Below are 27,319 nucleotides of genomic sequence, written 5' to 3'. Positions count from 1 at the left end.
AAATCAATCGGCCCATTAACAATAGTTTGATTAATGATTTATTTTATAACGGGAACATTACAGTCCTCCGGTCCCAAATTTTGCTTGTCCTCAAGCAAATGCAATTTCGGGTGCTGAAGAATGTGCTCACCCTCCCAAGTCGCATCGTCCAACAAGTGTTTACAACGCACCAAATATTAGCGGTTTCGCAGGGTCTTCTCACGTACTTCGATGATCTCAGCTAGTTCCAATATGAGCTTTCCCTCTTCATTGAGCGGCAAAAGGTCTGTGGCTACCATGATGTTTTGCTCCACGACCTTCAGGCATGAAACGTGAAACACGTTATGAATACGGCTCCCCTCTGAAAGTTCCAGCTCGTAGGTGACTTCACCAATGCGATGAACTATACGATAGGGGCCATAAAATCGTGGCTTTAATTTTTCTTTTTCCTTTTCTTTCAATGAGGATTGTCGATATGGTTGGAACCTAAGATAGACCAAGTCCCCTACTTCGAAACTCCTCTCCATTCGATGTCTATCGGCATACATCTTTTGTTGATTCTATGCTCGTTGTAAGTTTTCCTTCAGGCATCTTAGGATGTCCTATCCCTCCTGAAGCCAATTCCTCACCCTCAGTGCATGACTGTCACCCAAAACTATGTCAATGAAGGAAAGGGGTTTGTACCCACATAGAGCTTTGAATGGTGCCATCCCAATGAACATGTGGTACGTGGTATTGTAACAATATTCCCCTAGGTGTATCCATTTGAACCACACCCACTGTTGTCTCGAAACGTAGTTCCGGAGGTAACTTTCGAGCCACTTGTTCACAATCTCCATCTGTCCATCTATCTGAGGGTGGTATCTAGTACTCGATGACAATTCTATCCCTACCAACCGAAACAGTTCTGTCCAGAAGATACTGATGATTTGCCCATCTTGATCATAATGTTTTGAGGTAACCCATGTAGAAGAAAGGCTTCTCTAAAAAATAGATCGGCAACTTGTGCGGCCTGAAAATCTAAGGGGATGGTGAAGAATGTGTGTACTTTGTCAATCTGTCAACCACCACGAAGATACAATCCTTTCTGTTTACCTTCTGAAGTCTACTCATGAAATCCATCGAGATACTTTCCCACTTATGTTTAAGAAATGACAGAGGTTGCAATAACCCAGCTGGTAGAGTATGTTCAGATTTGTTCTGCTAGCAGACCGCACACTCTCTTATATATTGCAATACGTCTCCTTTCAGTCCTTTCTATGAAAATCTCTCCCTGAGAAGTTTGTACTTTTTGAGGAAGCCCGGGTGTCCTACCAAGGGTGAGTGGTGTACCTTCTTCAAGATTTTCTGCTTCAATTTGGATTCCAACACTAAAAATATCCGATTCTTATAGTAAATGATGTCATCCACCACTTTGTACCGATCATCCTGGGTGTTGCCATCCATTAGCTCATAGGCAAATGTCTTTTTGGAATATTCTACTAACAAATGTGCTTTCTAGTAAGTTGAAATCTGGGTTAGTAAGCAAATGGCGGGTTTCCTGGACAAAGCATCTACAACCACATTGTTCTTTCCTTTCACATATTCAATGTCAATCAAAAGCCTGAACCTTGCTTACCCATTTTTGTTAACTCTCGTTCAAGTCCCATTGCTCCAGAAAATATCTAAAACTATTGTGATCAGTACGAATGACAAACTTGGCACCCGCCAGATACTGCCAGAACTTGGTCAGTGCATGTACGATGACCAACATCTCTTTGTTGTAGATGGAATATAAGCATTCTGTTTGCGTAAGCTTCTTGCTCTCATAGGCTATGGGGTGTCTATCTTGCATCCATAATGCATCAATGCCTTCTCTAGATGCGTCGCACTCCATAATGAATGGTGGACTAAAATTAGGTAAAGCAAGCATGGGACATTTGCTCATTGCTTCCTTTAGCTTATCAAAAGTGAGTTGTGCCTTTTCATTCCACTAGAAGGACCCCTTACTTGTCAAGTCTATTAGTGGTGCACTGAGCTGAGAGAACCCCTTTACAAACCTTCGGTAATAATTGCACAGTCCAAAAAATCCTCGCAACTCCATGAGTGATTTTTGGGAAGGTCAATCAAGGATAGCCTGAATCTTCTCTTGATGAATTTGAATGCCATATTTACTAACATGTCCCAGGTAGAATGTTTCTGCCATACCGACTTCACACTTGGATTGCTTGGAAAACAAAGACTGATCCTTCATGATCCTTAGGACTTCATCCAGATGCTTCAGGTGCTCTTCCTATGTCTTGCTATAAATAAGAATGTCATCAAAAAACACCAGTAAGTACTTAATTGTTTGTTGAAGATGTGATTCATGCATGATTGGAATGTAGTAGGTGCATTCGTTAATCTAAACGGCATGACTAGGAAGTCATAATGCCCGTAGTGACAATGAAAAGCCATTTTTTCCATGTCTTCCTTCATCATGCGGATCTGATGGTATCCGAAATGGAGATCTATTTTCAAAAAATAAACTACGCCATGTAATTCATCCAACAACTCATCTATCCTTGGAATGGGATATCTATTCATTATTGTTTTTTTGTTCAACGCATGGTAGTCCACACACATGCACATTGTCTCATCCTTCTTTTTGACCAATACCACTAATGATGTGAAAGGGCTAGAACTCGGACGGATCCATCCTTTCTCTAGCAGTTCTTGAATCGTCTTTTCGATCTCATCGTTGAATTTCTTGGGATGGCGGTAGGGTGTGGTTGTGACCGGCTTGGCTCTTGCTTCCAACTCGATAGTATGTTCAAACCCATGATGAGGCGGTATGCCAGGAGGAATGTCTATAAAAACTTTATCGTGATCGTTCAAGGTATTATGGAGATCATCATCCTAGGGAGGTGTCTATTGCCCTTTAATAGGTTCTGTCGAGACAAAACAATGTGCAGCCCAAGCAATGTCATCACACTGAAAAATTGTCTCCATCTGATCTGCAGAAACTTCCTTCGGACCCTCATTTTCCATTCCACGGAGAACAACCTTCTTTCCATCGACAACAAAAGTGAAATCCATCTGTTTGAAGCTTTGAGTGTATTCATCAAGTGTCTTTATCCACTGTATGCCCAAAATAACCTCCATGTCATCAAGGTCCACTATGAAGAAATCCTTTTTGGTCACCGTATGATTCACCATTGTGATACTTAGTTGAGGAACAAGGTATGTGCAGGGCATAAGAGTCTGTCTAGCAACCTTGACCTAGAATCCTTCATGCGTCTCTATAGGTAGAACTCTTCGTTTCACTAGAGATGAGTTTATGAAATTTAAAGTGGCTCTGTTATTAAGCATCACCATAACCTTTTGTCCTTGAAGAATTCCCCATATATGAAATATTGTGCACCTCGGGCTATTGGCTAGGGCGATATCTCCTCCACGTCGCACCAATGCTGCATTTTTTTCCGTATGGTTCAAACTAACCATTTTGGTGTTTTTGTGCGGTTGGTTGTCTTTAGAGGGTATATCTTCCTATTCGTTCTCATCATCGGACATGATCTCAATGTAGTGGACTTTTCTTTTCTCGAGACATTTGTGCCCAGGTTCCCATGGTCCTTTGCAGTTGAAACATAGTTTCTTCCTTCGGAGCTCTTGTTTGGTAGCTTTGTCCAGCAACAACTTTCTCGATGGAAGTTTGTTATCTTTATCCCTTGGAAACACTAGCGGTTTGGAATATGAGTAATTTCGCGAGGATGATGTCGTTCATGATGTCATACTCCTTGCCTTCTTAATGGCCTCCGACAGGGTGGTGGGATTGAACCCTTTTACCCAACCCTTCAGTGGTTCTGTCAGTCCATCCATGAAGAGTACTATCCGTCTTCTTTCAGAAATGCCCGTGACCAAATTAGAGAGTTTCTGAAATTTTGCAATATGCTAGTCAACCGATCCAATTTGCCTTAGTTGTGCCAAATCTTTGAAATTGAGTTTCGGATCTTTACCATCAAATCGTTCTATCAATCTCTCAGTGAATTCCGCATAGGTATTTATTTGATCATGCCCTAGTGTGATGGTGACATGATGCCACCATTCATGCACAACTCCCTCCAAGTGTAAGGCCACAAATTTAATTGCTTCTTCTTCTGGCATGGGATTAAGCTGGAATTAAGCATCTACCTTCATTACCCACGCTTGTGTAGATATTGATCCAGATCTGTCAAATGGTGACAGATTTACTTTACTCAACTTCCTTTTGAGATCATCATTAAAATATCCTCTGTTTTCGCCTCTCGAATATCTCATTCTCAAATCTGCATAATCTTTGTAGGATATATCTTCCTCAAAATTCGCATTCTTCCAGTCTTCTCTTAACTATTCTTGCATTTCTTGAAAGGTCAGCTGCTTCCCTCTAGGTGGTGTCTATGTTTGTGGGGGAAAAGATGGCATGAAAGGTTGAGAGCATGCTGGATGAGGGTTTGCTTTACCCTATACCGAGTCCGCGCTATGACCATTTTGTTCTCCGGATATTTTATTATCTGCCAACTTCTTGAGAGTCTCTTCCATGAGTCATTGAGTATCATTGATCTATGCCTGAATCCTTGCACATTCTATCAATAGTGCCACAAGTTCAGCAGTTGTAAGTTTTGGTTCGGCAGCCATTATATCAACGGAATGGGTTATTCTTCTCTTCTGGCTATAAACTCTCATTCACTGTCCTCAGGCTAGCAGGATCCAAGCTCTAATACCATTGTAATGTTTCGTTCCTGCAACTACTTTCAAACAATACTTTCTCCTGCACAATGTCAGTTAGATGGAAAAAGTATAGTGTTCTGGAGGGCAATATGGCTAGGTGATTTGACCAAAGTATGAGCAAAATGGGGGGCTGTATGGTATAGTGTTAGGCTACAGGTTTGCTGTACGGTGAGGGCGGGAGAGTGATGTGTGGTGAACAGTTTTGGCCGTATGGTGACCAAGGAGGTCATACAGTGTGAGGGCTATAAGTGTCGTACAATGTATGATGACCAACAAGCATTCATACTATTGGCCGTACGGTGTGGAATCAAGCAGCAGTATGGTGTGGTGACCAATACTGGGCATACAGTAGCAAGAAGGGGAAGGCCCAATGGTCGTACGATAATGGAATGAGGGAGTTGGGATGTTGACCATATAGTAGGCAATGTAGTCACATGGAAAGATGAACTTTGTGTCGGGAGAAGTGGATGATGTATGGCTAGAGAGGAAGTGCTTAGACATACAATAATGTAGAGACCCAAATTCATAAGATACAATTAAAAATGGAGATTAGAACACAAAAAAATTCAATTAGATTTGCCAAAAGATGGTGCTCTGATTTACCATATCCAAGCGAAGTATTACAGGCAACGGAATAGGGTGAGGGTTGAATCCCACTGAAACTGGAAATGGCCAAGTAGGGAAGGTCTTCCACTTCCGAAATGGCAAACAACAGAAAATTCCAACAAGAATTCGCAGTACAAAGAAATAATCCAAATTGCATACCTAATGACTACCTACAAGCCATGCTTAAATACCTGTCGGGGAAAACTTTCTGAGGGTGTACAAAGATAGCTGACGGCAACACAAATTACGCAAACAAAACAAAAATGGGTCCAAGAGATATTAAATCAATTGGCCCATTAACAATAGTTTGATTAATGATTTATTTTATAATGGGAACCTTACATATGGTTGATTTAATTACTAAATATGAGCACTACTGCAATCCAGTTTGTTCTAACAATTGAGAATTATTAGAGCCTGGCATGTTTTAATTATAAGCATCACACATGTATCTGAATAATGCATCAGCATTGGGTCAATCCACTTAGTTCTAGCAATTGAGAATTATTAGAGCCTGGCATGTTTTAATTGTAAGCATCATACATGTATCTGAATGATGCATCAGCACTGGGTCAATCCACTCTGTTCTAGAAATTGAGAAATATTAGAGCCTGGCATTAATTGAAAGCATCATACATGTATCTGATTGAAGTATCATCATTATTGTTTTCGTTATGTCTCGATTTATGCTATCTTTACATGTGATCTGTTGTAAAATCTTAATGTAACATTTGCTACAGATTGGCCTGTCTCAGAATACAAGACTAGCTATGGAAAATTAGAACATTCACTATTATGATTATGCAAATTGTCACCAATATTACTTCTATACATGGACATGGCCCAATTCTAGGAATTATTAATGTTATTTCTGCTTGTTTAAAGATGAGAATTCCTCACATGTATATGATTGCGTATGAAATATTCGGGTATATAAAACAGAAAATTAATGTTACGTCTTTGGAGATCTATTATTATTATTTTATAATTTTTTATGATAGTGCATATTGTCACCAATATTACTTCTATACATGGACATGGCCCAATTCTAGGAATTATTAATGTTATTTCTGCTTGTTTAAAGATGAGAATTCCTCACATGTATATGATTGCATATGAAATGTTCAGGTATATATAACAGAAAATTAATATTAAGTCTTTGGAGATATATTATTATTATTTTATAATGTTTTTAAGCCTGTGTTCCTTGGATTTGTTTGCAGGAAGAGATTTTGTCAACATCAAGGAAAGTTGCTCGTGAGATTTTGTCAAAAGCAAATATTGATATTCCAAAGAGGATGAATATCTTATAGTTTACAGATTCATTGAACTGACAATTATTGCTTTCTGATATGAGAAAGTAAGGAATACTTGCAACTTCATGCAAGACCATTCCTTAGAAAATTCTAAAGATTGTATGACCTAATGATATTATCACAAGTCGAATTACTTAATATCTCTTGGGCATTTGAAAAAAAATGTTTTACTTTCGAAGTGATCCCTTCTTTCAGTAACTTATTTTCTTCTCATGAGATTCTTCCATTCTTGTTATAATTCATCAAGAATTTTTCTAGTAAAGTTTCAATACATATATCATCTTGTGTAATCTGTAATAATTGCTAAGGTCTAACAATAAAATGCACAGGCGAAATATGACATGATGCATAGAGAAAAGAGAGAAAACTATGGTCAATGGTACCAAAATGAAACAAGGACTGCCTTGCAGCTGGAGTTGCTGCCAAAGGCTGTATAGATAGGTGCAACACAAATGCAATCAATAGGTATGAAGTCAAACTCATTGATCTTGACAAGCATCCTTCATTGCATGCACGAAGTGGGTATGGAAATCCATCAAAAATAAAAAGAGAACACAGTTCAATAGCACAAAACATCAAGGAAGCTTTTTAATTATGAATAATCCATATACAAGTTGATGGAAATATGTTGCCATGAAAAAATGTGAAACAATACTATACCAAACCATACATACTAATATTAAAAAATAAAATGTGTAGAGCAATTGCATGGGAAGTGTGAAATTATTGTTTTGAAAGCACAACGTTACATTGATTGTTCAATCATTAATTACCAATGTAAGTGACATAAATGTCAATCTACTATAATCCATTGTAAAATTCAATTCACTTAAGTCGAAAAAAACCAGAAAGATCATATTTGATTCAAGTGTAGAATAAAGACAACCATATAATAGTCCCAAAACTTTTTGCTGATTTTAATTAAAAAACTGACAACATAAGGCAGTAGACCTATAACTTTCCAATGTCTCTACTTTCATGCAAAATATTCTTTGGTCAATTTCAATCCTCGTCATGCTTGGTTTTATAGATTCGAAGACATTAAGCATAACAAAAACACATACGCATATTTTATCAGTTGATGATAGAAAATGTACAGTCGGACTGGAGATGAACAGTAAGGAGCTAAAGAATGAGTTTGACAAATTCCCTCTTCATTATTCTTTCACTTAAATAACATAAAATCTGGGAATTTTTTTTGCTTCAAATTAATTCATGTCATAGCTAAAAATAAAAATGAGACGAGCCACATGTATTTAGGCAAAATCAAAGCTTTGCCATAAGGAAAGGGATTGCAGCCATTTGAAAAAGTTGTAAAGGAAGTCTCTTATTTTAGATAGTCTCCAAGGAGAACCTAAAAGTACTTGAATTGATAGCTTTTAAGGTTCTTACAATTTGCTTTAGTTTGTTTGTAACAGAGTAATGAGACTCGCCGCGAGTCATCCGAGTCTACGAGTCGAGTTAACTTAGTTGGGTCAAAATGACACGTCATCCTGACTAGACAGATCAACTTGCCCGACTTGCGGGTCACGTCATGACTCGCGGATCACGTCATGACTCACGAGTCACGACACCCATGACCCAGCCGCAATTGGGAGATTTCGGACATGAAAAAAAAATTGCTTATTTTTTAATTTTATTTTTAAATAATATTTCTTTTGCTTATAACCCTAAAAGGACTTTCATAACACTCTAATGTGATAAAAGGATAGAAAGAGACAAAAAAAGAGAAATAGAGTGTCATTGTTTTGCGACCAGCTGAAAGGAAGAGGAGAAAAGTTTGCATTTGTGATGTTGGAGTAGTTATATATTGGCATTTTGATTATCAAGGAGTTTATAGGAGCTCTTCTCAACACTTATGAACTCATTTTAAAGAGGTAAGAGTTGATTTTGTGGATTTAGATGATTTTCTTCTCTATGCGTATGGATTTTTTTGGATGATTTTTCTCTCTATAATTATGTGTTTTTTTTTATTTTAAATCTTCATAAAATATAATGCTTAAATAGTATTTTTTGGTTTAAATTGTCTTATTGCAACAACCTTGACATTTTGAATTTTTTTCCCTTATTCATAATGCCTCATCTAGCTAAAAAACCCAAGCTCTCTAAAGGCAATAGAAAAGATGAGTGCTGGGAGTACACCATAGACTTTCCGGATAGAGGTAGAACTCAAACAAAATACTTATTTTGTAAGACCATTAATAGTGGGGAAATAAATAGATTGAAATATCATATTGTTGGCATATGTGGTCATGATGTTAAGCCTTGTAAAGTTGCAACTACTAAGGCTAAACATTTTTATTATGTTGCCTTGGAAAAATATGAATAAGAAAAGTAATTATGACAAAAACAATTAGCAGAGTTAGCTCAAATTGGTTCCACTTCTCGTCCACCCTCATCTGGAACTATTTGTGTATCTAGTTTTACACCCCTAGTTTCAATACGTTGTATTGGAGAAGGTTCTTCCCTTCCTCCCTATCGTCCTAATACTTTTGCTAGTGCTATTGCTTCTACATCTGTTCCTGCTAGTAGTGTTGTCGCAACCCCTGATAGTAGTACTGACATTACCTTTCATCATAGAGTCAAAAAATCTAGGTTGGACAATTTTGTTGTACCATGTTCCACTTTTGGTGTACAACCCTCACTTGAAAGCCTGGGTTGGAATAGGGAGATCCATGAAGCTAGAAGAAGAGCAATTTGCAGGTTTTGGTTTTTCTACAACACTACATTTATTGCAATCAGGTAGTTCATTTATATTTGATTGTTTTAACTTTGACTTTTAATTTTTTAAATTAAACTTTGAAAATAAAATTTTATAATTTTAACTTGATGTTGAAATATGCTTAATTTAAATATTTTTATAATTGTGATAGGACTTCTTATTGACAAGGCATGCTTGGTGTGCTTTTCATTTGGTGTGGAGTTTAAAGCCCCCATTGAAAATGAGTTGAGTGACCCCCTCTTACTAGAAATGGTTGAGGAAATGAAACTTGAGTTGGAGGACCATAGAAAGGTTTGAAGCCAAAGGGGTTGCACCATTATAACACATGGATGAACAGATAGGAGGTATAGGACCCTCCTAAATTTTTTTGTTTCTACCAAAGGTAATTCATCATCCTCTACTTCTCAAAGTCTAAAATTTAATGTATTAAATTATTAATTGACTATTGAATAACTAAATTTGTTTTATTGATTGGTCAATGATAAATTTTTATTTTTTTCCTTTTCAGAATCCACCAAATTTTTGAAGTCTATAGATGCTTCCTCGCATGTCAAAATGTAATGTCCCCACTTTAGTCAACCAAGTGTGTGTGTGTGTGTGTGTGTGTGTGTGTGTTAGCCTAGTTCTACATGGTCCCAAGGGTTAACGAAGGGTTTAAAGGGATCTTAGAGTTTTTTGGCCTAGTCATCTCTAGTTTGGGCCAAAACGGAGTTGATTAACTCAATCTCAGGCATACTTACTAATTTTAGTAAGTCGGTGGGACACAGGGGAGGCTAGTTTTGGTGATTGGATTTGATACTCCTTGGTGAGAGCTTTCTGACGAGCTATCACTCATGTCGTTCGGAGTCTAATAGCTAATATATTTTTATGCTTGAAGTATTATTAAAGTAACATTTAATTTAGTTGTAAAATATTAGTGTTATTTTAATATTAAAATTTATGGGAATGTGTACAAATCAAAGGGGACACCTAAGGGAGACATAAGTGATTATTTTAATAAGTTTTATATTGCACATCTTTTATACCACATTGATCATGTGAGTTGAATTGACCCTTGAAGAAAGAATAAAAGGGAGTGTTAGTGGCTTCATTCGGCAAGTTGAATATGAGAAGAAAATTCATATGTGAGTTGCAGATCTATTCTTGGCATTAGAGGATGTCTGTCCTCTATTGTGACATTCTAGACGTCATTCCCTTAGGGTTTGGCCTTTGGAATCCATTATTATCAGCGTCATTATCAGGCAGATTAGGTGTGTTTCTAGCTATAGGTAGATTTGATATTTTGCTCATATCTTCTTTACTTATCTGACGCTTATGCTACTTTGAGGGAATGCTTTTATGAAGATAATGGACTATTTGGAAGACAAAATACTGTAGCAACACTATTCACACGGGTACTGTTCATGCAGCACTATTCACACAACATTATTCATGTCACTGTAGCAACATGTTTAAATAACATTTAATGGAGCATTATGTCAATAATAGTGGAGCAATTAGTGAGTTGATAATCTACCATGTATTTGATTTTATTTAATTTGAAAATGACATCTTATCATCTGTAATACAATTTGCAATCTACATATCATTGTACTTTCTTTTGTTCATGTTGAGTGATTTTCAATTCCATGCAAGCAAACAATATAAATATCTCATTTCCAAATTCATAAGGGGTAAAATTAGTAAATGGGGGAATAAGGAGTTGGATGCAAACTGTTTGACAAAATTTCTATCAGCAGTTGTTTAGTTTTTTGGCATTTCTAGGGTGCCCATTATACAAAAATGTGACATACTTATGTGAGACTATTGAGGAGGTCATAAGGGAGGTGGGGGAAGAGAATGTCATCTAGGTGGTGAGTGATAATGCAACAAATTTTGTTGCTAGAGGTAAAATTTTAAGTTTCTAAATTTTTAATTTTAGTTTTTAAAAATTAAAAGTTTCTTAACACATCTAAATTTTTACTAATTAATTTAAAATTGTTGCAGAAAAACTAATGATAGGGAGACACCCAAGAATCTTTTGGACTCCATGTGTGGCTCATTGCCTCGACCTCATGTTAGATGATATTGGCAAGATTGAATGGGTGAAATCATGTGTAGATAAGGCCAAAAATATTTGCAAATTTATCTATAATCATGCCTTGGTCCTTAGCATTATCAGGGAATACATGGAGGGAAAGGAGTTGGCTCATCTCAGAATCACAAAGATTTTCCTCTAATTTTATCACAATAAAATTCATGTTGAATTCAAGGTTATCTTTGAGGTGCATATTTGTTGGTCCACAATGGCCTTCCTTGTCCTTTGCTACCACCCCTGCAAAGATAGATGCAACAAAATGCATTTATGATGAAGAAGGTTTTTGGGACCCTTGTAAGGAGATTGTGGAGGTAATCTAAATTTTAAAAACTTAAAGTTTATAAATTAATTTATGTCATGCATTTTTTTGTTTTATTTTCATTATGCAACTTTGCAAAGTTTCATATTCACTCAATTGTTTTTTTGTTTAACTGTTTTGTAGGTCACCAAGCCCATCGTAGCCCTCCTATGAGTTGTTGATGGGAGAAGTTCGCTATAGGCTACATATATGAGGGCATGGATATGGACAAAGAGGCTATTAGAGTCAAATATGTTGAAGTTGAGTACAAGTATGGCCCCATTTGAGACATAATTGATAGGAGATGTCAAACTTAGCTTCATAGACCCATCCATGCAGCAACCTATTACCTCAATTTGGCATTTCATTTTTGTGATGATTTCAAGGCAGATAAGGAGGTTCTTAGTAGCCTATAAATTGTCATATTGAAGATGACCACTAATCCCACAAATATATTGCTTGTGATGGATGCCTATAATAATGCAATAGGACCAATTTTTTCAAGCCAAGTTTGTAAAAAAGGTTGTACAAAATTGTAGCCAAGTAAAAATTGCAGCTTAAGCCTTATGCACGTTGCCTATTAATCTTATTATGTAGTTTCTAACTTTCTAGCTTTAAAGGTTGCAATGAAATTAATGTCTTTCTTTTCCTTTTTTCAGATAGATGGTGGAAAATGTTTGGGCCTTCAACCAAAAACTTTCAACAAATTGTCATCTATATATTGAGTCATCCATGTAGCACTTCTAGACGTGAGCACAAATAGTGCATGTTCGAGCACATCAACTCGAAGAGGTGTAACAAGTTGCTTGTGGAGAAAATGAATAAACTAGTCTTTGTGCATTACAACCTACGCATTAGGACCAAGGAGATTTTGGATAGTCACACCTCTCTGATTGCTCTAGAGGAGGTTGATCCATAGTCTGAGTAGATTAATGAGGCTACTAATATCGTCTTCAATGATGAGGACCTAGAGTGGGTTGTCGAGGTAGAAAAAGAGGCTGAGGTTATGGCTCATATGGCATCAGAGGAGCAGAGAGCTATAGTGGATCCTAGTGGCACCTTAAGATCACAAGCAGAGGCAATGGATAATCATTCATTCAAGACCTACCTTAGATGCCTTATTAGGAGGCATACTATAAATTATTTTGAAGCTAATGTTGAGAATGAGGACTGGGAGCCACATGTATAGACTTTTTTTAACTTTTTTTTAAACTTAACATATGTTTGGAACATTGGATATGTTGAAAATATAAGAGTAACTAAGAGGGGAGGGGTGAATCAGTTACCACAAAAACAAATCCCAGATCCCTTAGATGTTAGTACAAAACATAAACTTTGCTGAAATTGTTGTTACTCGGTTAACACATAGGCAATCAGTTAACACTAACAATATGTTGTAACTCGGTAAATAGTGAACATGCAGATCTTAAGATATTAAGTGTGATTAACCTTATTTAACTTAGTTGCATACGTATAAAAGAAATAGCATAACACAAGTGACACCAAGATTTAACGTGGAAACCCAATTTGGGAAAAACCACCAATTGCAAGTAATTATTATTTTTCACTCTTATGAAGTTAGCCCTATTAGGAGCCAACCCTATTAAAGGTTATAAAACACACTATTAGGTGTGACTTTGTAAGAGGATTTAATCACCCTGTTAGGAGTGGCCTTGTTAGAGGTCTTTAGTCTCTTCACTCTAGAAATGCCACCTTGTTAGAGGGTTCACAAATAGTTGTTAAGCTAGCTCTGTTAGGAGATTTGATACACTGCTACAATGGTTAAAGAGTAACAATGATATGACCTAATTGCTAATGCAAACTTATCTTTGCTGATTTCAAATCTCAATTATGGCTTTAGTACTCGATCCTTCTTGATTGAATGTATCTTTGTGTCACAATCCACTCTCCCCTTACCTGAATAAATCGGCTCTCATTGTCACCTATTTTTATTATATTATCATTATTTTTTTGATAACTTAATAAATAAGAATTTAAAATTTCATAAGGGGGTTGGGAAGAGTTAGTTACAGCATTAAAGGAGAAAGAAAGTTGGGTCAGTTACAAGGGAAGAGGGGAATAAAAGAAGTGATGACAAGATATGAAGGGGAGAAAACGGCAAGAAAAGTTGGGGGAAGGACTCCGAGATCTTGGTGAAGAGCATGGCCTTGGCAGATTCACAAGTTTATAAAAGAAAACTTGCTCCAGATAGCTCTTTATCGTAAACTCAGTCTTGGATCTCACTATTTTTGCATGTGACCCAACTGAAATTGAAGTTGTCTAGCCTCTCTGTCTGCAAAATTTCGTTGCTCCTTGTCTTGATTCTGGCAGCATTGTTTATTTTCTTGGAAAAGCAATAGGAGACAACAAAAGGAGAAGAGAGCCAACAGTCAACATAACGTCCAGGTTGTCTTCCTTTTTAAATACTATTTTATTTTCCTTCATGTCAAAAGCTTTGTTGGGAATAAAGAGCTGAGTGTAACGTGCGTTAAACATAATTGAGTTGTTTTTGCTAATAGGGTGCTCATTTTTCTTAAGAATCTATGAGTTTTAATTAAGAAAATCACAACTTTGGGCATTAGGGGGATGAGAAATTAAACAAACAAGTTTTGGATTTAAAAATTACAAACCATTTTCCTTTCATCGCTGAACTTATATTGGGTTGCTATCTTTTACATTCTTTCTATAGAAGGCAGGGTTTATATTTGTTGAAAATTTTGCCATTAACTTATAACTGTTCCTTATACCAGCATGTTTAAGGTAGAAAGAACAATTAATAGGCTTCTTGCCCTGTTTCTCATTTTTCTAAAGAGAACTATTAGTACAAAATGTTGAATGTCAGGAAGAGATTCAGTTTAATTTATACAGGTTTGTGAGTAGTTTAAATAAAGACTTGATAGACAATAGAATGACTGTCCTGACATATAGTTGTTGAAGTACACTTAGCAATTTAAATTCGACTTTAAATACATATTTAGTAGAACTCAATTTGAGTTGTAGTACTGAAGCTATTTGTTTATTAAAAAGGGTTTATTTCATGCTGAGATTCCCCTTGCCTTTAACACAAAAGACCTTTTATGACACAAATTTTTCTGTCACCCTATTGGCCGTAAGAAGAAAACCCTAGACACGTATTTATATACATTACATCCATATAAACTTGAACATGAACTCTGGAACAACATCAAGATCTCCCCATAACAAATGTTATTATTGTGTCTCTCCCTAAAACATTAATGCTGCTACAATGACACATTATTGTTGTTACCATATTGAGGTTACCTTAAATGTTCCCTACTAGGGTTTACCAAAACAAAACACCTGTGAGAAATGGTTGAAATAGAGGGAACAAAACTTGTAGTTCTAAAAACTTCCTAAAAACTAGATGGAATTATATTGTAATGAGTTAAGAAATTTGGTAATGAGATTTTGTTTATTCATTCTTATTAGAATAGAATCAGTCTGTTATACTTACAGTGGTGATAGGAGGTTAGATAATCTAGTTCTAAATTGTTGTAATAATGTTATCCACAACTGTTGGTGGGGAAAAATGGTTTATTTAAGGCTTTATTATACTAGTTCATCTTTTCTAGCATGTTTGAGTATATTTCAAACATGAAGATTAAAATGAGCTGAGATTGTTCCTTCCTTAGCTTTATATATGAGATAAGCTTTATACAAAAACTTAGTAAGAAACGTAAATTATAAGCTTCAATTGTAGTTTTACAATTTTCCCTATGGAATCAAAATAGTAAACTTATTAAAGTCTCTTGTTGAGCTGGATACCAATCTTTTGTAGTATGAGTGACTAAATTTTGGATACAAAAACTGTATTACTATGATCAACTGAACCATATGACAATTACAAATCCTATTGGTACCAGTGTCTATCATTCTAGTAGTTCTATGTTCGGTTACAGTATGAGTGTTTACAGATTTAAAGAAGACTCATTGAAAATCCTATTGGTATTGTTTCTTTGATATTGATACCATTGAATGGAAGTATCAACTTTATGTTGAATCATGCACATTGAAGTATGTATGATGTGAAGGTCTACATCATTGGATAAAAGTCATGTTTACTCAATCATTTACTGTCTAATTGCCTTCAACCTTTGATTATAGTGTTTAGTTCAATGATGGTTGAATTGTCAATTAGGGTTTCCATGTATAAATTCTGTATGTCATGCTCCAATGTGATGAGGAAATACCTACTAGGATTGAGACATTGCATATTATGTTTTATTATGATTTGCGTAGTATTGTTTAATTATGGTAAGGTCTCTTTAGTCCTTACACAAAAGGCATATCAAACAATATGAATAAATAAAGGAAGCATTATGAAGTTAACATGTTGGATAGTTAAGAGGATGATTGCATTCTTTGATATGTATGGTATGCATATGAGAATCATGATGCGTTATGTGTTAAGGAGAGTGTTGGCATAATGGTTCTATATGAATGGAATAGAATCAGATTTTACTAGGTGTGATTTTGAAGATAATAGGTTGAAAAGGACACAAAATGTTGATTTTACATGTTTCACATGCATATATGATGGTTATGATATGAAATGGAAATAAGAATATATTCTTTTAATCATGGTAAGATGGATACTGACCTAATTATGTGGTTTTTGTGAATGTCTATGTAGTATATAAATTTTAGATTATGACTTTTGTTACTACACAATTCCATTATCTCCTCTAAGTTTTATTTGTTTAGACTATCTTGATGCCCATGTTAGGAAAGATTCTGGGGAAGCTTAACAACTTTGTGGTAGGGTGGTAAAGCACTCCTAAAATATTCTCGCCCTTGTGTTCTTAGATAGGTTCTAGAGCTCATTTCAACTTGGTTGTCACGGGTAGACCACTTGGCATTTGGTATTTGGTATCTGGTATTAGTAATCTGGTAACGAATTTATAGTTTCTTTTAATTTGAGCATATATGTATATTTATCATTTTAGTTAATGTTAATGATAGTTAATCAACTAATGTTGATTGGTCAATATTCAAAAGACTTTGACTCTCATTGATTTTTTTCACATATTACAGGGATTGCTGATGTGGCATTTGTTTTGTAGGGGCAGTCGTTACATATGGTATCAGAGCTCTTGGTTCCACACTTGGGCCTTGAGTTCACTATGCTAGAAATACAACTATAAGTCAACTTGTTTACTCTATGTTGTATGAGTTGATGAGATGGGTTGCATGTTGTGTCTCTCAGTTATGATTATTATGACATAAAAGGATATGATGTTTCTTATGCATATCATGATTTTGAGTTAAAAATTGCATTCCTTAAAAGATTGTCAAATGGAAAGTTTATGGAATGACTGGTAAATTGCATACCTCATATATTTATGATTATATTTACTTTAAACCATGTGATGGTATATTGTGCGAATTGGAGTATTAAAATTGAACTATTGAGATAGTCAAAGGATGGTTGACTTTTGCATAAGGTTATGAGAGCCTGCCAAATGAAGATTCAGCTTGTGATAGCAATGAAAAATGTCTTTTTATTATGTAAATGACATGTGATGCACATATGGTGCAAGAATTTATTTCTATCTTTTTATCAGATTTATGAGGTTCATTAAGTAACCAAATATGCTAAGTAGGAAAAACATGGATTTCATTTACAAAAGTATTGCATATTCCAATATGCATTTAGAAATATGTGACTATCAAGATAAATTGCATGTGATACATGAGAAGTTTGGTTATGTTCTTAGCGATCCTTGGACGCAAGGTGTCGTCAAACATCTACTCCCACTTGGTGACTAGTGAGAGTCATTGTGCTTTAAGTGAATTGGGTTTTCATTTTATTATGTTTGGTTTCATGAACTTGGATGTGATGAAGGACTAGCTTGAAATTTTATGTTTTTTTTTATGACCACTGAGCCACCAATTTCTTATGTGACCTATTTACTGTGACTTTTCTTCACTTTTATTTTGGTTTTTGTATCTCCTTTTCGGACTTTGACTTGAGAATGATGAATCTTGTTTCAAGATTTCTTTGATCTTGAAGTGGCTAGGGTGTGTGCATAATTTCGATGATGCTGGTCTTGTGATTTGGAAGTGATTTCATCTATGATGTTCATTGTGGAGCATTGGTAGGATGTATTTAAGGGAGTAGATTGTGAAGAACATGCCATTCTTCTTTTTACATTTTGGAAAGCTTGCCTTCCAGTGTGGGTGCTAAATGTGGACAAATAGGGAAGGATAGAAGTGCTTCTTTCATTTTTTCCACTCTACCTACCAGTGTAATAATGGTAGTACAAAAATTTTGTGTATTTTCCTTCATGGAAGGGTGTAATGTAGCAATTATGGGACAGATAGATAGATATCTTCATGTTTAGTTTCTCTATTTTCCAGTTCTATAGAATGGATACATGTCTGTTCTTGTTTCTTCTACAGGTAATTTTGGATTTTAAAAGTGCTTGGCCAAGCCATTTTATTTTCCAAATATTGCATGTGTACATGGTTATCCTATTTGGTTTTACTACATATGTGTAGACTACTAGGCACATGGTTGTAATGTAGTTTATTTTATTTCCTAGCTACATTCCATGTTTAGACTGCTAGGCACATGGTTGCAATGTAGAAATGTTACATTGTCGCACTGGATCCATCAGATCCATCTTGTTCCAGGAAGCTAGGCTTCTTGTGCTAGGGTCGAAGAATTCTTCATGTTAGGAAGAATTGTAGGGAAGGTTTCACTCTATGTTTGGCGAGGTTAAAGTGCTTGGGCCACACTTCTGTCTTAGGAAGTAGGTGGGAGATGTCCTATAGCTTTAGAGACTGGATTCACTAAAGAACAGAATGAAAATGACATCTTAGTTTGATTCTTTTGCTCGTCATTTGAGATGTACTTAATTATGTCATTATGTGATGATTTAATGATGTAAAGGCCATACATCAAAACACATGTTTATATGTTGGTTAAGCACACTATGGTGACAAAATGGGCATGAGGACCTAAGGTCACTCAATTGATAAAAACTAGATTATTGATCCTTGCAGGTGATTGGTGAGCATACCTAGATGATTTACTTAATGGCATTGATCATATGATAGATGACACTATGCTTGTATGATGTACTTATTGTTCCATGTTCGACGTGTAGGTCAAAATTTTCTATGATGCCCATTGACGTATGATGCTATACATTATACTTCGTATTTTTAGTAAATCATGCATTTGATGGATGGATTCCTTGGATAATGTCATGTGTTGCATTGTAAATGGATAATTATTGTTAATCCTTGATTATGGTAGTGAAACAAATCTTAACTAATCAAGCCATGGTTTTCTTATTTATGTGATTCTCACAAATGATAATGTGGCAATTACTTAGCAAGACATGGTTTTACATATGATAGAATAAAGTTGGACATGTACGTCAACTTCTTCTAATATTTTCATTTATGGCATAGTCATGTGATGATATGTTGTGTTTGACAATTTGGTCAATAATTGGTTATGAAACGTAATTTTATTTACACCTATCATTTCGACATGTATGTTGGAAAGTAGAATGAAGTTGCAAACTTAATTGGAAGATATTGTATCTACTTGTTGACTCAACTAATTGTAGATGACTTTTGACTAACCTAATTTGACTTTTTGGCCTATGTGGCAAGTGCATGAAAATATGGTCTTTCTACGAGGATGCAGACTGGAATGTATCTATTTTGATAATATTTTTTGCATTGGTGTTATGTATATGTGATGATCCACTATGCATGTGACTTTTACTTTATAGAAAGTTGTTAACACCTTTTATTTAGTCAATTTGGTCAATGAATAAAGATCAATGATATAGTCATCTTGAGTTATCTGTTTGACTCCTAGTCGATATGGTGTTCAATATAGACTTAGACCCTTTGGTTGTTGACTTTTGTGTTTGGGATTTAGTTGAATTATCTATTGGTGTAGAACTTGGATTAATGTTACTTGACACATTTGATTGTGAGATGTTCTATCCTTGATCTATCTATAATATTGGTTAAATATATGTTGTTAATTTGGAGCTATATGATGCATTAAGATGCATAATGATGATTAAATGTTAATGATTATATTAATGATTTTATATGTGCATGTCATTATTTTTCTTGATGATCTAATGAGGATGACTTAGATGTAATGAGATTGCATTACTTGATTACATTTCGTGGACACTGGTCTATTGATGTGGACAATTACTCTATTACCGAGCACATGTTAGATGGTATGTATGGTACATATGGCTTGTGATTATAAGATGAGTTAAGAAGTCATAAAGTTGAACAAAATTTTTGACTACTAATATTTTAGTTGATCTCCTTGAGATACTAATTAGTATGGTAGGATGTGGATAAGAAGTACCTACTAGCAAGGAAAAAATAAAAATCCACAGGTGATGCTAGGGTATGGTAAGTGCACATGTATGTGTGTGATATCATGTGATTTTAAGTCAATATGTTACAAATTTTGAGACTTCTTATGATAAGGAAGTATATGATTTTATATTTTATTGGAAAGTCAATTTGATTTATAATATATGAGGACTGACATTGGGTATTGTTCCTGTAATGTAATAGAGGGAATGCCACATTATCAGAAAGGGGGAATATTGTTGGAGAGAGGTAGCCTAACCTTGTAAAACTATAGGATGACAATGGAATTCACACACTCACACATAGAAATTTTTCTTGAAATGATTACTTATGCATGTGCTTACATAACATTTGTGTTATCTTCTCTTAATTTATTACTTCAATTGTATGATAATAGATCTTTCAAAAGATAGCTCCATGAGAGTTAATGTGTTAATATGTTCATGAAACGTAGCTTTCATTTAAGGAAACAATTTTTTGACCTTATTTGAGTAAATGAAAGATAGTTTTTTTGATAGAATTGAATGATGATGTGTACATTTTTATAATGAAAGTTAGATCTTGATCTTGTAGATTCATTTCCTTGTAGATATATAATTGGGTATGATTGCGATTTATGCATATCAGCATTGAGGACGATGCATTTTCTAAGGGGAGGAGGATGTCACAATCCACTCTCCCCTTACTCAAATAAATCAGCTTTCATTGCCACTTGTTTTTATTTTATTATAATTATTTTGTTGATAACTTAATAAATAAGAATTTAAAATTTCATATGGGGGTTGGGAAGAGTTAGTTACAAAATTCAGAGAAAGAAAGTTGGGTCAGTTACAAGGGAAGAGGGGAATAAAAGAAGTGATGACAAGATATGAAGGGGAGAAAATGATGGGAGAAGTTGGGCGAAGGACTTCGAGATCTTGGTGAAGAGCATGGCCTCGACAGATTCACAAGTTTATAAAAGAAAATTTGCTCTAGATAGATCTTTATCGCAAACTTAGTCCTGGATCTCACTATTGTTGCATGTGACCCAACTAAAATTGAAGTTGTCCAACCTCTCTGTTTGTAGAATTTTTTTGCTTCTTGACTTGATTTTGGTAGCATTGTTTTTTTTTTAGAAAAGCAACAGGAGACAACAAAAGGAGAAGAGAGACGATAGGCAGGATAACGTCCAAGTTCTCTTCCTTTTTAAATACTGTTTTATTTTCCTTCATGTCAAAAGCTATGTTGGGAATAAAGAGCTAAGTGTAATGTGTGTTAAATAGAACTGAGTTGTTTTTGCTAATATGGTGCTCATTTTTCTTAAGAATCTATGATTTTTAATTAAGAAAATCATGACTTTGGCTGTTAGGGGGATGAGAAAATAAACAAACAAGTCTCGAATTTAAAAATTACAAACCATTTTCCTTTCATCGCTGAACTTATATTGGGTTGCTACCTTTTACATTCTTTCTGTAGAAGGTATGTTTATATCTATTGAAATTTTTTTCATTAACTTATAACTATTCCGTATACTAGCATGTTTAAGGTAGAAAGAACGATTAATAGGCTTCTTGTCCTGTTTCTCACTTTTCTAAAGAGAATTGTTAGTACAAAATATTGAATGTCAGGAAGAGATTCAGTTTAATTTATACAGTTTTGTGAGTATTTTAAATAAAAGACTTGATCGACAATAGAATGATTGTCCTAACATATAGTTGTTGAAGTACACTTAGCAATTTAAATTCGACTTTAAATACATATTTAGTAGAACTCAATTTGAGTTGTAGTACTGAAGCTATTTGTTTATTAAAAAGGGTTTATTTCATGCTGAGATTCCCCTTGCCTTTAACACAGAAGACCTTTTATGATGCAACTTTTTCTGTCACCCTATTAGTTATAAGAAGAAAACCCCAGACACATATTTATATACATTACATCCATATAAACTTGAACATGAACTCTGGAACAACATCAAGATCTCCCCATAACAAATGCTATTGTTGTTTCTCTCCCTAAAATGTTAATGTTACTACAATGACACATTATTGTTGTTACCATATTGAGGTTACCTTAGACGTTCCCTACTGGGGTTTACCAAAACAAAACACCTGTGAGAAATGGTTGGAATAGAGGGAACAAAACTTGTAGTTTTGAAAACTTCCTCAAAACTAGATGGAATTATATTGTAACGAGTTAAGAAATTTGGTAATGAGATTTTGTTTATTCATTCTTATTAGAATAGAATCAATCTATTATACTTACAGTAGTGATAGGAGGTTAGATAATCTAGTTCTAAAATTTTTTAATAATGTTATCCACAATTGTTGGTGGGGAAAAATGGTTTATTTAAGGCTTTATTATACTAGTACGTCTTTTCTAGCACGTTTGAGTATATTTTAAACATGAAGATTAAAATGTTGAGATTGTTCCTTCCTAAGCTTTATGTATGAGGTAAGCTTTATACAAAAACTTAGTAAGAAATGTAAATTATAAGCTTCAATTATAGTTTTACAATTTTCCATATGGAATCAAAATAGTAAACTTATTTAAGTCTCTTGTTGAGCTGGATACCAATCTTTTGCAATATGAGTGACTAAATTTTGGATACAAAAATCATATTACTATGATCAACTGAACCATATGGCAATTAAAAATCCTATTGGTACTAGTGTGTATCATTCCAATAGTTCTATGTTCGGTTACATTATGAGTATTTATAGATTTAAAGCAGACTCATTGAAAATCATATTGGTATTGTTTCTTTGATGTTGATGCCACTGAATGGAAGTATCAGCTTTATGTTGAATCATGCACATTGAAGTATGTATGATGTGAAGGTCTACATCATTGGATAAAAGTCATGTTTACTAAATCATTTATAGTCTAATTACCTTCAACCTTTGATTATAGTGTTTAGTTCCATGATGGTTGAATTGTCAACTAAGGTTTCCATGTATAAATTATGCATTGAGACATTCCATATTATGTTTTATTATGCTTTGCGTAGTATTGTTTAATTATGGTAAGGTCTCTTTGGTCCTTACATAAAAGGCATATCAAACAATATGAATAAATAAAGGAAGCATTATGAAGTTAACATGTTGGATAGTTAAGAGGATGATTGCATTCTTTGATATGTATGGTATGCATATGAGAATCATGATGCATTATGTGTTAAGGAGAGTCTTGGCATAATGGTTCTATATGAATGGAATGGAATCATATTTTACTAGGTGTAATTTTGAAGATAATAGGCTGAAAAAGATAGAAAATGTTGATTTTACATGTTTCACATGCATATATGATGGTTATGATATGAAATAGAAATAAGAATAAATTCTTTTAATTATGGTAAGATGGATACTGACCTAATTATGTGGTTTTTGTGAATGTTTTTGTAGTGTATAAATTTTAGATTATGACTTTTGTTACTACACAATTCCATTATCTCCTCTAAGTTTTACTTGTTTAGACTATCTTGATATCGGGCTGGGTATCTTTCATGTCAAGAAAGATTTCAGGGAAGCTTAACAGCTTCGTGGTAGGGTGGTAAAGCACTCCTACAATATTCTTGCCCTTGTTTTCTTAGATAGGTTCTGGAGCTCATTTCAACTTGGTTGTCATGGGTAGACCACCTGGCATCTAGTATGTGGTATCTGGTATTATTAATTTGGTAATGAATTTATAGTTTCTTTTAATTTGAGCATATATGTATATGTATCATTTTAGTTAATGTTAATGATAGTTAACCAACTAATGTTGACTAGTCAATATTCAAAAGACTTTGACTCTCATTGATTTTTTCCACATATTACGGGGAGTGGTGATGTGGCATTTGTTTTATAGGTGCAGTCATTACACTTTGTAGCTCCTCAAGGATATTCTTCTTATCCTTCCAATTCACTTCTTATAAGCATCTTCTTATCTTTCACACATTCTCACATACATTCAATTCTCAACTTGACCTTATACTTATATCATATAAATTGTCAAGTTGCCTTGAATATGCCTTAGAATTATTAATATTCATCTCTTTAGTGGGCTCAAACCATCAAACCAATCCATTGAACTCAATATGTCAAAACAAGAAAACTCTGTGTTAGCCGACCATACTTGGTAGACACTAACATTGAAATAATTTTCCTATGTTAACTAAGTTAATTTGGTTAACACCGCATCTTTGTAAACTTTCTTTGGTAGCTGAGTGAGCTCAATTAACACTAGTTTCATGCCAACTTTCCTTTGTTAACCAAGTGAGCTTGGTTAACACTCAACTTTTGCGAACTTCTCTTTGTAGCCCGAGTGAACTTGGTAGACACTATCTTTGTACTTGGCAAACACTGGAGTGCTCAGCAAACACATCAAATTATTTTCATCACTCGAGTAAACTTGGCATACACTAACTAGTAAAGATATAACATTTTGTGTAACATCAAAGACAATATACAATTGATCAATTTTTTTTAACAATCTCTCTCTTTAGCATTGATGTCAACACAATATATCATAATACAATGAAATTTTAGAAAAAAAAAAAGTAAGAATAATTTCCTTAGCTTAATTTTTATTCTCATCCATGAGAACTCCCTCTATCAATGTGAGCTCCCTCTGACTTCAATTTCTCCCTCTATCAGCAAACTCTCCAAGTTTACTTTGTCTTCAACATCTTCTTCTGATAGAAAACTCTCCTTTGATATTAGACCAAGTTCTCCCTCTTTGACATCTTCAAACCAATTTTCTGTGATATGACAGGAAACTATCCCTCTTTGACATCTTATGCCAAAGACAATATATAATTGAATTTCAATGTTCTTGATGTACTGATTCACATGCAATCTGCCCTTTCATTACTGCATTAACTTGACTGATCTTTAACATGCTTTGATTGATGCATTACTAAACTTCATTTAGTGAGCTTCAGATAGAGGAATAACCCATAGCTTACCTCTTAGATACAAAAATGCATCCTTAGGTAATGGCTTGGTGAATATGTTTGCAATTTGTTCTTTAGTATTCACATATTCCAATCTCACCTCTGTCTTGCACCAATTCTCTCACGAAATGATATTTTATTGCAATGTGCTTGGTTTTGGTATTCATCACAGGATTCTTTGATATATTAATTGCACTTGTGTTATCACATAAGATAACCACTAAATCCTTGATTTCTACTTTCATACCACAATTAATTGCTGCTGCAACATACTCTACCTCTGTTGTAGATTGAGAGATGCAATTTTATGTTTTGTTTGTCCAAGACACTAGTCTCTTACCAAGAAATAACACTCCACCACTAGTGTTCTTCCCGTCATCAACACTTCCTACCCAATCAACATTAGTGAAGGCTTTCAAATCAAATTTGCCTCCTTTCTTGTACCATAATCCATAATCTTTAGTACCCTTCAGATACCTCATGATTCTCTTTATTTCCATCATATGATTTTCTTTAGGATTAATTGAAAATCTTGCCACCATACCAATTGCAAGAGCAATATCAAGCCTAATATGTACTACATACTATAGTTTTTCAATCATTGATTTGTATGTGGTCTGATCTATTGACTACCTCTTTAGAATCATCATTTTTGGAAAGCTTATGTCCAATAGACATAGGTATTCCAATTGGTCTTGAATCCTTCATTCCAAACTTCTTCAACATTTCCTTAATAGACTTAGATTGAGTAATGTAGATACCATCTTTCTTTTGTTGAATCTGCAAGCCAAAAATGAATTTAATTTCTCTTACCATTGACATCTCAATTTTTTTACTTGTTTCTTCTGAAAAATATTTGCACAAATCATCATTTCCAATAAACAATGTATCATCCACAAAAATTTATGCCAACACAATCTTCTTGTCTGGTCCTTCTTTGATGTATAGGTTGTTATCATTTTTCCTTTGGAAACCAATCTTCATCAAATAATTATAAAGTCTTTCATACCAAGCTCTAGGAGCTTTTTTGACACCATATAATACTTTGTGCAATTTACAAACCATATCCTTTTTGCTAGGATCTAAAAAACATTCAGGTTGCTCTATGTAGACTTCCTCTTCTCGAATTCCATTCAACAATGCAAATTTCATATCCATCTAATATACTTTATATCTTTTATGTGCAACATAAGAAAGTAGAGTCCTAACACCTTCTAATCTTGGAATAGGAGAAAATTTTTCACAATAATCAATATCTTCCTCTTCAGAATAACCTTTACATACTAACCTTGCTTTGTTTCTTGAAACTTCTCCATCTTTTTCCAACTTATTTCTGAATACCCATTTTGTGCCAATTACATTCTAATCATTGGGTCTAGGAACAAGAGTCTAGGTCTTATTAATTTCTATCTATTATATCTCTTCATTCATTGTTTCAATCCAGCTTTCATATCCAAAGTATCTTTAACTATTATAGGTTCAAATTTAGTAAGCAAACATGTACCTTTCAATTTGTTCCTTGTCATTGTGTCAGCTAACTTGTCTCCAATGATTTTCTTAGGTGCATAGTGCCTTCTAACATATCTTGCTAATGCAGGTACTTTAGATTTAGAGCTTGTTCCACTTGCCTTACCATGATCTTTTATATCATGCCTAGGTCCCACTATCTGTGACTCGGGTTGTACTGGCTACAATTCAGTAGCTTCTGACTATGACTTGGGTCCTTTAAACTATGACTCAGGTTGCACTGGCTACAACTTGATTTCTTTTGGAGATTTTGGAGACTCGAAAGGTGAAGTCCGTCAACTTCCAATTCGATTGGACAATGTATCAAGTTCAAAGAAAATAAACTTTCTATAGTTTTTAGATTATTTGTTGCTCTTTTCTTCACTCTTTTTAGTAAACTCATCATCTTCACATGTGCACTTTCTATTATCTTATGAGTACTTAGATTGAAATATTTGTATTCTTTACTTTTGCTACAGTATCATAGGAATATATCTTCATCACTTTTGACATCAAATTTACCTTTCCTAATCTCCTTCAAGATATAACATTTGCTACCAAATACTATAAAGTAAGTTACATTGGGTTTGTAGCCATACCATAGTTCATAAGGAGTCTATTTTGAGTCTTTCTTCAACTATACTCTATTTAAGAGATGAACTCTTATACTGATTGCTTCTTTCTAGTATTTGATTGCAACATTCTTTTCTATCATCAGGGTTCTGGTATAATCCATAATTAATTTGTTCCTTCTTTTTGCTATCTCATTCTATAGTGGTGTACCAGAGAT

The 27,319-nt window shown here is 34.5% G+C and overlaps 1 protein-coding gene across 4 annotated transcripts in view; it reads left to right on the top strand.

Annotated features, from left to right (window-relative positions):
• LOC149540262 (uncharacterized) overlaps window positions 1-6,808 on the top strand; it is a 256,350-nt gene extending 249,542 nt beyond the window's left edge. For all 4 annotated transcript variants that reach the window (XM_089801404.1, XM_089801401.1, XM_089801402.1 and 1 more), the window contains one exon: window positions 6,534-6,808. In XM_089801404.1, the coding sequence (XP_089657530.1) occupies window positions 6,534-6,623 (90 nt within the window). In that variant the 3' untranslated portion in view covers window positions 6,624-6,808. The remainder of the gene's footprint in view (window positions 1-6,533) is intronic.
• Window positions 6,809-27,319: the final 20,511 nt, after the last annotated feature.

The sequence above is a fragment of the Cupressus sempervirens genome, chromosome 9 (assembly GCF_028749045.1).
Source record: "Cupressus sempervirens isolate cs-2001-9-10 chromosome 9, ASM2874904v1, whole genome shotgun sequence".
Taxonomy (NCBI): Eukaryota; Viridiplantae; Streptophyta; class Pinopsida; order Cupressales; family Cupressaceae; genus Cupressus; species Cupressus sempervirens.
The sequence above is the reverse complement of the archived record's forward strand: the minus strand, read 5'-3'. Positions and strand labels throughout refer to the sequence as shown.